The sequence below is a fragment of the Diorhabda carinulata genome, chromosome 11 (assembly GCF_026250575.1).
Source record: "Diorhabda carinulata isolate Delta chromosome 11, icDioCari1.1, whole genome shotgun sequence".
NCBI classification, from domain to species: Eukaryota; Metazoa; Arthropoda; class Insecta; order Coleoptera; family Chrysomelidae; genus Diorhabda; species Diorhabda carinulata.
This window is the reverse complement of record NC_079470.1, coordinates 7,597,622-7,611,283: the sequence shown is the minus strand read 5'-3', so window position 1 is coordinate 7,611,283 and position 13,662 is coordinate 7,597,622. Positions and strand designations below refer to the sequence as shown.

The window sequence follows — 13,662 nt, the reverse complement described above, 5'->3', positions numbered from 1 at the left end:
CAAGTAATATTGAACATAATTTTTTCAATATTAGATTTATTAAGCAAAATTTTAAATTGAACTTAAGCATCATTCAATTTTACACTAAAAGGTACTCTTGATAAAATTCGATACTGCGTACCAATTTCGGAATGTTTTGATTTGAAAATCATCAAGTAATAACCAATGCTGGTATGAAGTATTGATAAAGTTATTAATTATTATTATTATTATAGTAGGCATTATGTAAATTGAAAATTTTTCGTCGCATGAACGAGACCCCATCGATAAAATGGATACATTCAAAAATTAAAAAAAAAATGGGTCTGAGGGCTTTCACACGTTTCACAAAAATCCAGTCTAATCAGTATCATCTTTCAAAGTTGGATAAGTATGGGCATTGATCATCATGTATTATGCTTCTGGTACTTATTTGTTTCATACTAAGGCCCCCAATAGCTGGGTGACCATAATTATTTAATATTGAATTTTGCACGGCAATAGTATTTTCTCTGAGTGTGCCATGGAAAACTGTCATTAATTGATAGTTATGACGTTGAGTCCATAATAATTACACTTCTTGAACCTTGTTATTTCTTAAATTAGAAATTGTTAATCAAAATGTACTCAAATTTGGAATACACTGACATGTTAATGAACTTAGGCAAAATTTTAGAAAACTCTAGTGCAGCTGTTAGGTGTTAAGCAGAAAAGTTTCCTCGAAGAAATTTACCAAGTAAAAATACACTTCGAGCCATTAAACGAAGTTGTCGAAAAACTGGGGATGTGAGACCTAAACAAATAAATTCTGGTAGGCCAAGAAAAACAAGAACCATTGATAAAGAAAATATGTTTTTAAATTTAGTAGATCAGAATCCAACAGTTAGCGTACAGAATATGGTAAGACAAACAAATACGTCTTTTTCAAGTACTTGGAGGATACTTAAAGAGCAACAGCTACATCCTTATAATTACAGACAAGTCGAAGAGCTTTTGCCAGACTATCTACCGGTTAGAGTGGATTTTTGTGCAACATTAAAAGAAAGGATAGCCCTCAATCTAAATTTTTTAAAATGTTTTCTTTTTACGGACGAGGCCACTTTTACGCGACAAGGTATGTTTAACTCCCATAACAAAAAATACTGGTGTCATGAGAATCCACAATTCAAAAGGGTATCACATTACACAACATTTAAAGTTAATGTTTGGGCAGCAACTTTAGGAAACAAATTAATAGGTTATCACATTCTACCTGAGAAATATAAATGGTCATATGGACCTGGATGTTTCAAGCAATCACTTATTCGAGATATAAGATTTAACGAAGATCTCTATTTTTTATGTACGATGGAGCTCCACTGCACTTTGATAGACGGTGTTGTAATTGGTTAAGTGACCATTTTCTGAACTAATGGAATGGTAGAGTTGCAGAAGGTTCGATTCATTAGCCTCCTCGGTCATGCGATTTCAATCTCTTGGATTTTACAATTTGGTCGTATCTTAAACAAAAAGTTTATGCTAGGGAGGAAAATTCACCTCAAGAAGAAATAATTCAACGTCCCTTTATGGCTGACACCCAAACATTTAGAAGGTTAATGGACTCTTTAGAAAAAAGGATAGACTTATGTCTTCGTGAAAACGGAGGACATTTTAAAAACCTACTCTAATTGAATTCTAATTTATGTTATTAGCCTTTTTTTAAATTTTCATCATGTGATTTTTTATTCGTTGATTGATACACCTATCATTACTTTATACCAGTTCATTCATAATTTTCAAATCATAATATTCCGAAAACGGTATACAACATATCGACTTCTATTAAGAGTACCTTTTTGGTGTAAAATTATATGATGTTGTTAATTTCACTTGAAATTTTGCTTAATAAATCTAAAATTGGTACGATCTGTGTAACTTGCGCCCTCTATGAGAGTCAGACATAAAAAAAATTCATTGGACTTTCAAACACCTTGTACATCTTATTTGTCAATTTCCTAATGTTACATCAAAAGAATCTTTCTTCGACCCTCTCACGTTTGGATTTATGTTACATATAACATTTTCCAAGGTAAATAAACTTTCAAATGTATTCTTTTTATTCGCTTCAGTAACATTGTATGGATCAGCGTGGCATATATCAAAGTCATCAATAGTCAGCACTTATCAGGCGTTTTCAAAAGAACAATTGACAGCTGACATTGGTGTATACGTAGGATTAAATCATGTAAATATTACATTACAAGGTAAGATTTTTGATTTTATCACTTATCAGATTAACTTTATTATTGACCGTCTAACTGTTTTTGGGTCGGTGATAATGATTTATAAATGTAAATTATATTCATAAATATTTAGTTACCTTGGAAGAGCTGAAGAGTTTAGATGGTATTGAAAAGTTCAAAAACCCTGAAATTAAGATTCATCGTATAAAACAAATGATTACCATTCTTGCCATCCAAATTCTTTTTATTTAAATTTTCTTTTACAATAAAAAATTTGAAAACATGGAATGAACCCGATGGCTTTAATGTTTCGTTTTTCTGTAGTGAATTTGATAGTTTTTTCCTCGGTATTTTTATTGCCTCATTAGTAACGACATCATACCAGATCAAACATAACATAATATCGTAACTATAGCGAATTTCCATTGGGGTAACATGAGGTAATACCTTGCATATTACACATTTTCTAAACTTTTCCATAATACCTTAATTGTGAAAAGTGACATTGTAAAGAAATTTTGTAGACCAATCAAACGGGAGTTAATAGTTATTGATTATTATAGAACTAAAGGAGAAGTATTCAGTATCTATTAAATAATTAGTAGGTTACTGCAAACTCTATTCAATCTCTTATAAATACTTATACAATATGTGTTGGAAGTTGAAGTTGAGATTAAAGCAACGTTATCGGTAACAAAGCATTTGATCAGGTGACTTATTTTTTACATCTTATTGTGAATTGTACTTTTTGAACGACTTTGAAGCCGAGAACAAAATATCAATTTTGATGTTGTAGTTACATTATGTAGAACTATGTAGACAAAATACTTACAGAAAGGGATGAAACAAATGATATTGATATTCCGAAGGGCGAGACTAGAAAAAGAAATTTCCAAGATATGATCTCCCAAAAAATGAAAATATGTTCTGTTATGTACAGTGTTTGAAATTTATCAGTACAAAGAATGAAAATTGAAAATTTTATGCCAGAGAGTATATAAGAAAACAGTAGAGTTATAAATCCGTTATATTCAATAAAACAACTCTGAAAATATACAAGAAAAAACGTGAAATAAGTCGTGTGACAAACACACAGATGGCACTGCCATTGTCATATCCATATGACGTTGATGATTACCAACTTTTAAAAGACTATGTGTAAAGTTTCATGAAATTTCGATTAGTTAGAAAAAGTGACTTAGTGAATTGAATTTATCATTGCTTTTCGACGAAAAAAATATACAAGCTCAGTAATGGTTTCAAAAGTGTTATCCGGACTCTGCTACATCGACAAGAACCATTTGTTGTTGGTTTGCTGAATTTAAACGTGGCCGTACAGACACCGAAAATGGTGAACGTGCTGGTCGTCCATTTAAAGTGATTACTGCAGAAAATATCAAAAAAGTCCACAAATTGGTTATATCTAATCGTTAATTGAAATTGCATGAGATAGCTGAGGACGTAACGATATCAGAAGGCAGTGTGTTTACAATGATGCATAAACATTTGACCACGAGAAAGCTTTTTTCAAAGTGGGTGCCACGTTTACTCACAGTCGGTCAAAAACAACGTGATGATGATTCAGAGCAGTGTTTGTTCATTTATTACAGGTAATAAATCAGATTTTTTGCGTCGGTATGTAACAGTGGACTAAACATGGATCCATTACTTCACTCCGGAATTAAAATGTCATCTGCAGCCAGTGAACCACGTCCTAAAAGTGTTCAAAGGCATAACAGACTTGTTTCTCATTATATTGAAACAAATTGGCTTCAATATGTCAAGTCAGTCTTGTTGACTAATTTGGATGAAACTTAATCTCTCCCTAGTAGGAAATAATAGATACTTCCACTAGAATAGATTTTTGAAATTATTAATATGGCTTTCGGCCGTTGATTCCATAAAAGTCATACTCATTGTAATTCAGGAACGCATACTGTTAGCACGAATCATAATGCTTTCAAACAGAAAATAAATAAATAAAATAAATAAATAAAAAGTTTTGGGGGACAACATATAGGATTATATACAAACAACAAGCATGAATAAATTCCCTTAAAATTAGGAAACGTATGTTTAAATGAATGAAAATATGTTCCCTTCATTTCCTTAACGAATACCACTTCCGTTCTAGTAAGTTGCAACAAATTGATTTTTTTTTGTTATTAACCATTCATGGTTTCTAAAGATTTTTGTAATAAATTTTTGTAAACCATATCTCCACTTCAATATCCAATTCGACCAATATTTTGTTTTTCTATCTGATCTTCTATACAAAATATTTCTTTCATTCAAATATTTTACCATTTTGTCGCCTAAATCTAATTCTCAATTTTGAGTCTACCTTATTTTTGTTGATCTATAGAGCCTAATATCTGCTTTCATTTAGTATAATTGTTTTCATCAATTGTTGTTTTTTGATTTTAAAAATAAATTCCTGGTACCTATAAAACATTTTATTATACAATGTTACTTATTTAGTTATACAATTTTAGTTTTAAGGTCTGTGGTTCATGCAGTTATTAACTTTCTATTATTTTTTATTTTCTCATTTATTACCATGACTTTTCGAATTAGACTTCGTGTGTTTCACTTTTATTTTGCAAGATTTTCTTAGGTCATTGGATTAACATTCTTTCTTACAATCGATCACCCATCATATATTCTGCATTGGAAACATTTTCTTCTTTTTAGAACCATATCATTCCAATGGGATAAATTAGTTTGATAAAGTGAATGGTGGAAAATATTTTCTTGTCATTTTCTCTTTCAAATTCTTCTATCTTACCAGATTAAACGTTTTGGGTATCAAATCCTTTCTTCAAACTTTTGACTCTTTATAACTAGATTCATTAGAACATTCAATTTTCATACATTTATTCCTTATATTATTATGTAATTTTTTGTTTTATAGCAAATTCTAGTAATATTTGGAGTGATATAGATTTTAATGAACAGTTTGTTTGGAAGGACGCTCATCAGATGCATACGAGTTTTAGAGAAGCCATAATAAAGGGTTTGCCTTTTCCAATTTTGACTGTAGCAGAATATTTTACTACAGGACAAGAAGGACTAGCATGGGGCAGACAGTACAGAACTGCAGGGTATTTTGCCATAATTATGCTTTGGTGAGTATTTTTATTAAAAAAAGAATGAAATCCTGTAGATCTTTGAAGATGAATATATTTTTTTACGTTATTACTAATATTTGTGTTTGCACTAGATTAAAAATATTAATAATGCGATACTTCATTTGAACAACATTTGCAATAAAATTCTTTGCATCTTTAGGAAACACTTTAATCCGTGTATGGAAATCTTTCCACAAATATGTTGAAAAGTTTGGACTTGTGGATATTCACCTTGCAAAATCATTGCATAATCTAAATCCTTAATTATGAAAAAATGAAAATTTCCAAGAATAATGACAGCATGACATTGATTTTTTTGTTTGAAAAATTCCCGAAAACCTAATAGAATAAACTAAACAGGAAGAAGTATTTCCAAGCTATGTCACCTAGTGTCCCAATTGTATTATTTTAATCACTTTAACTTCCTTTTTTATTTTGTAGATTTTTTGTGCCATTTGCTATATTATTTTGTAGCTACACAGATATTTTCGAAATTTCTGCTTTTTAATAAGACAAGTTTGTGTCTTCTAAACCGTCCTGTTTCTTGATTAAAGTATGCAGTTTTATATATGTACATATATAAGAGAAAGTGACGTATTGAGAAAGTGGCAAAATTAAAACCAAAGTGTACTAACTTTAATATATTCCGAGCTTCCGAATACTCATGTTTTCATTGTCTGGCGAATAATTAGTTAAGATTTTGCGGTTTTAAATTGTGTTATTTCTTGTAAAAACATAAAATTAATTGATCTCAACTAATTATTTCGCAGACGATGAATATTTAAGTATTCGACAGCTGAGAATATATATTAAAGTTAGTCTACTTTGGTGTTTCATTTCTATGTTCCCAATAAGAAAACGCTATATATCTTTCTTATTTTTTCATTCTACAAATGTTTTGTATCGATTTGTCAACTTTCCTATTAATAAACCAAGAATATAAAATTTAAAAAAATTTGCCGAGGTTAAAAATGTTAAGGTTTCAAAATCCAAAGTAATCAGAGAAAGTGAAAAATGAACGTACAAAGCCTTTTTAACGATTCCCTATGAAAACGTTGGAAAAAACGAACTATTTGCTTCCAAAAATCCAAAACAAAAAAATGTTTAAATAAGTTATAATAAATAAAACAAACTGTGTAAGTATGTAATGTCCTATTTCACGCTGGATGTTCATTTTGGTATATAGACAGATATTAATTCATTTTGTTCTTAATGAAAGGTTAATATTTACAATTTAATTGAAAGTAACTTTCTTGCATTCGTGTATTATTCCAGTGGTTCAGTGCTTCACTACATTTACACTCTTGATGTAATATACTGTTTTATACTTTTAAGATATCATTTATCGAGAAATTCAAAATAAATACTTATTTCTATAGTATCCAATTTATTTGCACACAATATGAGAAATCGGCACTTCATAGATACGTTGAAAAATTCAGAAGAGCACGATTTGAATTAACCATATTAAACAAAACTAACTAAAAGACAGAACCATTAATTCTCTCACACCATAAAATTTATTTGACACGATATCAAACATTTATCGGCAATTTATTGTTCTTTCATTGGTTTTTGCCTACACAATACCGTTTTGGTCATTAAATTGACCATATAATTTATAATAATGGTTTTATTAGTCTTTTGTTTTCGAATTCACAGCTGTTTATTGTCGTAAAATAATTTGCGAGACATGGGTAACATACCTTTTACTAATAAAGCCTTGTGCAATATTTTGTGAGGAAAGCAATAAATTATATTGTATAACTTAAAATTAATTCACTCAAAATAATTATTCAAACTGGAATATTAATAGAGGAGGGAAGATATATCATGAGAACATCAGTGTCATAGCAATTAACATAAGAACTGAAAAATAAAATTATTAATTGGTGATTAATTGCACTAATCTGCGACTTGAATGAAGATAACTAAGATAAAGTATATGACCTGAAATGTCGACAGCAAAAATGAATATGGGTATTAAAAGAACCAATAAATTACACAGAAGATTGGATGATTATAAAAAAAAAATAAGAAAGGTATTTGGAAAAGTTGAGAGACAGAAAAAGATTTTGGGGATGTGATGAGCATGTTAAAAGTTACTACATACAATATGTCTGAAAAAATTGGCAATTTTTTTATTTGTAATGTTACGAAAAAAAGTGATTCTTCATAAAAATTTCCTCATGACCCATAAAGTAGAATGCAAATGTCAAATGTCAATTTTTTAAATGGTATACGAGATTTGTCAAGAAAAATGAATTTGACACAAGACTAAAGTACCTTTATGTTTTACAATATCGAAAACTTTAATTAAGAAAAGTTTTTCGAAATAGGCAACTATGATTCAATATGCAATTATCTCAAATTAACAAATACGTAATTGGAATTATTTATTTCGGAAATATAACATCAAACTTTATGTGCACGAACAAGAAAAATCCGTTTTAACTTTTTCATAACTAAATATGCATCTCAACTTGTCCACCGTTTCTTTCTAAGTATTCAATTGTTCTTTTAGAAAATGCTTTTATTATATTATTTAATAACAGCTGGAGTAATATCGTCACATGCTTCCTGAATTGTTCTCTCCAAATGATCAATATTGTCGAATGGTCTGTTGGAGTACAATTTTTGCTATAGGTATGGATTTAGGTCTGGAAATCTTGCAGGTCAAGCAAATTCCACAAATATTCTTAATACTCGTCCATTAAAAGTTTGCAGTAGATATTCTCGAACATTTCCGGTGCTATGTGTCCCACCATGTTGGTACCATATGCGTTATCTTTTTATTATTAGTGGTTTATCAATAAAATCGGAAATTTTATCATTCAAAAATTTTAAGTAACGTTTAGAATTCATAGTATTTCTGAAAAAAGGGTCGTTACATATTCTACACCATAAAAAAATATTGGTCGCGACATTCGACAGTAGAATGCGGTTTAGGTCATTCCACCAGCGGCAATGTAGTGAGCTAACTGTCCCATTAGAAGTAAACGTTGCTTCGTCCGATTTGTTTTTGAATATCTTCGGTCGCGATCCATGGGAAAGGTTTTTTTCTTAATTTATTATTGATATTTCCATCTCTCCTGAATTTTTTCATTATTTTACTTATTTTGTTGCAAAATTTACATTTTTATCGGGATGTCTGTAATTGAATATTACTGCAGCTTATCTATAGATTTTCTGGTTATCTCCGACAATTAGTACAATTTCAATTTTTTCGTCAAGAATCAATTTCAAGGGCATTTTTGCTACTTCTTGAAGAACAATTAATACACAGTGACGTTTTCAATTTTGTTTCCATTAGTTAAAATTACATTTCAATTTGATTAACTAGATGGAAAGTATTATTTCCTAGATTTTAAATTATTTCGTTTATTTTTGTGTATTACAGTAGAAAATACATTATTCTGTTGGGTATTACTTATTTTATTATTACTGACTTAAATTCATTGCTAAAATATTTCAAATCAACTAAAATTGCAAAATTTAAGTTAAAATTAGCGTGGTCAAAATATTCCTATTAATCTTTTGCAATTTGTGGACATTTAATGCCAAATACCTGAATATTATTATTTTCAAAACTTCTTTCGTGAAACTTTTCCCATATGCTGCCAACTTTTTCAGACATATTGTATGAGGGAAATGTGAGAACATACATAATTTTAGGTTTTGAGATGTTGGGACTCCTAATTAAAATTAATAAATAAATTTCAATAATTTATTTTAATTATCTACAATTATCTAAATTATACTACGCTTTCCAATTAATAATTCTTTACAAACCAGTTATTCTATAACCAATATTCTGTAAACTTTCACTCCTGGTTCCTGAATATTTTTTAAATTTCATTTCATTTCATTTCAATTTTCTTGATTATAGAATTTTATAATTTTTTACTAAATTTCAAAAATCCTACTTCTGACTACCGTACCCAAAATATTGCAGCGGCGGATTCACCGTGCGGATTTGACCACCGACTGGCGCGTGAACGTCTAGACGTCAATTTCCCAGAATAATTTATTCTTTTAATATTTTCGCCAACTGCCGATCGACTTCCTAGTTATGATTCTTCCAATATCAATTGCAGATTATAAAAACCCTTGTCGACCATTTGGTTTGATCCATCATAGGTGAAGATACCTCACTATATAAATTTCTTATTTTTATAAATACTTTTAAAACTATGTAGTTTATATTATTCCAAAAAGTATTCGTTAAAAGGCTATCGAATTATTATGAATTGGACGGCATTATACGCCGTTATTTAGATAGATACACTTGAATTGTAGTCCTACTTGGAACTTGGAAAAAAATCATTATTATACCTCATTAATTTATTACAACTGAATATTAAATTATAAAACGTAAATAGACGAGTAGAATGTACCTGCCTGTAAGGGAGTTTGGTTTAAACAGGGTACCAGATGATAACTGAGCCCTTTTTGTACCCCGTTCGTATATTAGAACTTCGACAAATAATGTTTTCACCATCGAACTATCTTTGATGATTCGGTTATTGTCATCCGTTTATTCATTTTTTTTTAAAAACACATGCTGACAGAACTTAGCGCAATGTTTCTAAATTTTTTACATGTTTTTCGGATCTGTGAATGATCCACAGCAACCCCTTTCGTGACTACTCGATAAATGGAAAATTTATTTAATCTAATTAATTCAGCAATTTTTATTATGCTTGCATTATCAGAATGCTGAATATTTTCGTTATCTAAACATTCGAATATATTTAAATTAACTTGCTGTGTTTGTATATTTAAATCTTTTTTATTACATTCATTCCTGTCTTTATTCTCACTACACTGTGCAATTTCATTGTCTTCATTCGCCTACGTTCGAAAGAACGCAATATTTCTATTTATTTAAAGAAATTTATGATTGAAATAAATCTCACCAAGGCACGTCACTGTTTAGCAGAAATATTTCAAAGAAATTGTCTACATACGCTTTCCGACAGCTTCGGCCAATAGAAATGCATTTATGTTCACGATTCAAGGTTTTCATTTGTAAACAATGGAGATGATGAGTCCAAATGGACTGACGGTTTGTTAGATGTTTACCGAATTTTACACGAAGAGTAAACATCATTTTTCATTTCTTAATTTGGTATGAGTGCCGTGGGTATTTATAAAATATTGATTGCTCCTCGCATAAATGTCTTCTGCAATGGATATTGGAAGAATTGAACGCGAACGGACTCACAAAATGCTGCGTGTTGGTGCTAATGAAAAGCGTAAACGAAACGCTCTAACTATTGACATTTTAATAATAATGTAGGTGTTACTGTGTGTACCTTTCGAGAGATTTATGCTATAACTAAGTGGTTCTTTCAGAAAATATCGGAAGGGATACCAATATCAAGATATATGTGAACTAGACAAACCTAGAAGTTTCACAAGCAGTTGAAAATTAAAGTAATTTCGCGTCATCTCGTTGGCTATATAGGACTAATAAACCTCAATGACTATGCCAAATAGCTGTTTGATATGAGAAATTGTATACAAAATTTTTGTAATATATAAGAAGTGGGGATTGTATATCCCACCTTTAGTGTAAGACCACCTTTTTGTAAGACCTAAAATCTGAGCAAGTATATTATAATGTAGACGAATCAGAACAGTATTGGAAAACAATACCGAAAAAAGAATCAGTTAATGCATTCAGAACCCATAAGCTGAAGTTATTCGTCATTGGAAAAAAATCCAAAAATCCGAGGGCCTTTAAAAATGTTAAACCGTTAAGGGTTTCATTGAATCGAGTTATTTGAAAAAAAATAGTATTTTTGGAAACGTTAGGACGTAGCTGCAAGATAAAAATATTCCACCCAAGGCTGTACTGCTATTGAATAATTCTCCTCGCATCCTGATGTAAAGCAACTGAAGTCTGTAGATGTCAACATATTCGTATCATATTTGCATCCGAATATAACATCTATTGCCCTGCCAAAGTGTTATAAAGACCATGAAGAGGCTTTATACGAAATACCTTATTCTTCAACTGTTTGAAGAATTTGACCTTATGTGGTTTTGGAGTCGGCTAACTTCGTAAAAAGCTATTTTAACTCTACCTCGCGCTTGGAGGGAAAGCAACAACATTGAAAAAGCATTTTATAAAATAATGTCCTTAGAATATACATCAGATGGAGAAGATAACAACTATCACCACGCAAGTCGAAGGTTTTCGAATAGAGAAAATAGAGGAATGCAGGGCCGGATTAAGATTTATAACGTTAGATTTGTGGTATCAACACATCAAAAAATACAGAATAATTTCCAAATGATAGGGCCCTCTTGGACCTGGGGCCCGGGGTTATAGCCCTCCCAAGCCCCTAGCTTAATCCGGCCCTGCAGGAATGTGATAACTAAGAAAAATGGTATCAGATTATGGATGACAATTATCTAAACAACAAGAACTCTGCAGAAAGTTCTGACAAAAGTAGTGATGATGATTAACATAAATCATCCAGAAGCAGAGAATACACTATATGTATTAATCCAATATTTTGAAGAACAGCCTTAAACTGATGCTTTTTATACGCTACAAATTAGAAAAATGAAGTGTAGAAAGTACGGATCTCAAAAACAAATATAAGTTAGTGAGTGATTTCTTTCATGTAGAATGTAGGTGAATATATACAATATTGTTCACTGTACAGTCATATATTACGTATAAATATCAAAACTGTTATTTTCTGTTCATTGTACCTAGTATCACGTTCCTTCTCTTCGCTTGACATTCGTTTATTTCGATTATCCAGCTACGGCTTATAGCTGAGGTTATAATTTTTACAATACCATTATATCAATATATCAATATAATTTTTTGAAATATTACAGTAGGTCTCTATAAATTTTTTTCAAAAGTTAAAATGATTTCCGACCATGAAAATTGAAGATATATAGTTTTTATATTTATTAGTTTATTTTGAAATTCAATCATTATTTAATAAATTATTGGTTACTGAATATATATATATATATATATATATATATATATATATATATATATATAAAAACTTTTGTGTCAAGTATTTATAAGATCTCCCGTATATTCTAAGCACATCAAGGTTATTTTGTTCTAGGACTTCGTTTGTGACATGGGTGTTGATGAACCTAATGTTAATAGTGGTACCTCGATACGGAGCACTGCTAATGACCTTGTGCGGGATCCTTCTTTTATCGACGGTATGTGGGTACTTCGGTATGCTACCAGAACCTCCATTGGTAATTTACGTGGAAGGAACCAAAATTAACTTCTCCTTTGGATGGTGTTACTGGTTGGTGCTTACTGCAGGTTAAGTTTGAAATATAATATAGAATTTTAATTGTTTCTATTCACAGTCCCTTTATAAAATAAATGAGTAGGACTTATCCGTTTGTTTTCTAATATTTCTATAATATTACAATTTCCAAGAATACTTACAAATTGTTTCTTATTTTCAACTTATTCTGTTGAGAAACTTTTTCATTATTTTCCTTCTTATTTATAATACGTTTGATTTCCTACTTTGCATAAATATTTTACTAATTTGAAATATTTTTTCAGTTGATAATATTATCTTAATTGCAATTCCTTATTTATGAATATTATTCCTATATTTTGTATCACTTCTTTACAAGAATACTTGTGTGTCTTCCCTGTACCTAATATTTTTATATTATGTGCATATATCACGATTTATAATGTTTATAAATCTTCTTCATTCCACCCCAAATATTTGTAATTTCTTGAAAATGTGATTACACTACAATTTTTTTATTCAGAATTATATAAAATACTTTTAAAACTTAATTATTTGAAAAATATACTTCATTTAATTGTTTATTTATTGTTATTTGCTTCTAGGTGGTATTTGTTTGTTAGCTGGAGTCATAATAACAACTGTAGAAATAATCAATCCTCATAGTTTCTCAACAATTCTAGAAGTAGATTACGATACCCCATTTGACAGACATATAATAATAGAAGACAGTAGGGGCAAGAGATTTGAGAAAAAGAAAACTGATACTAATCTTGAATCACCTAATTCACTGGGCAAAATTCTAAGGTGAATATATTTGGAGTTATGATAAAATTATGCATAAGATTTATAAAACGTACAATGTTCATTTTTGAAAAAAAAAACAAATGCAAAAACATTTTACATAAAAAAATGAGAGAATAAATAGAACATTCTGATAAATTTGATTTTTATGATGTAAATTATATATTTTTCTGTTGTTGGAAGACAACCCTCCTGCAACTACAATAGAAATTGCCTTGTTGAAGAAAGAAAAACTGCACCCATAAAAAGTTCAACTCGTTC

The 13,662-nt window shown here is 30.0% G+C and overlaps 1 protein-coding gene across 3 annotated transcripts in view; it reads left to right on the top strand.

The window, feature by feature from the left end:
- The window catches only part of LOC130899420 (dual oxidase maturation factor 1-like), an 87,185-nt gene that overhangs the window by 71,629 nt on the left and 1,894 nt on the right, over positions 1–13,662 (top strand). For all 3 annotated transcript variants that reach the window (XM_057809348.1, XM_057809346.1, XM_057809347.1), the window contains exons 4-7: positions 2,088–2,222; positions 5,116–5,329; positions 12,439–12,650; positions 13,203–13,404. In XM_057809348.1, coding sequence (XP_057665331.1) covers positions 2,088–2,222; positions 5,116–5,329; positions 12,439–12,650; positions 13,203–13,404 — 763 coding nt within the window. The remainder of the gene's footprint in view (positions 1–2,087; positions 2,223–5,115; positions 5,330–12,438; positions 12,651–13,202; positions 13,405–13,662) is intronic.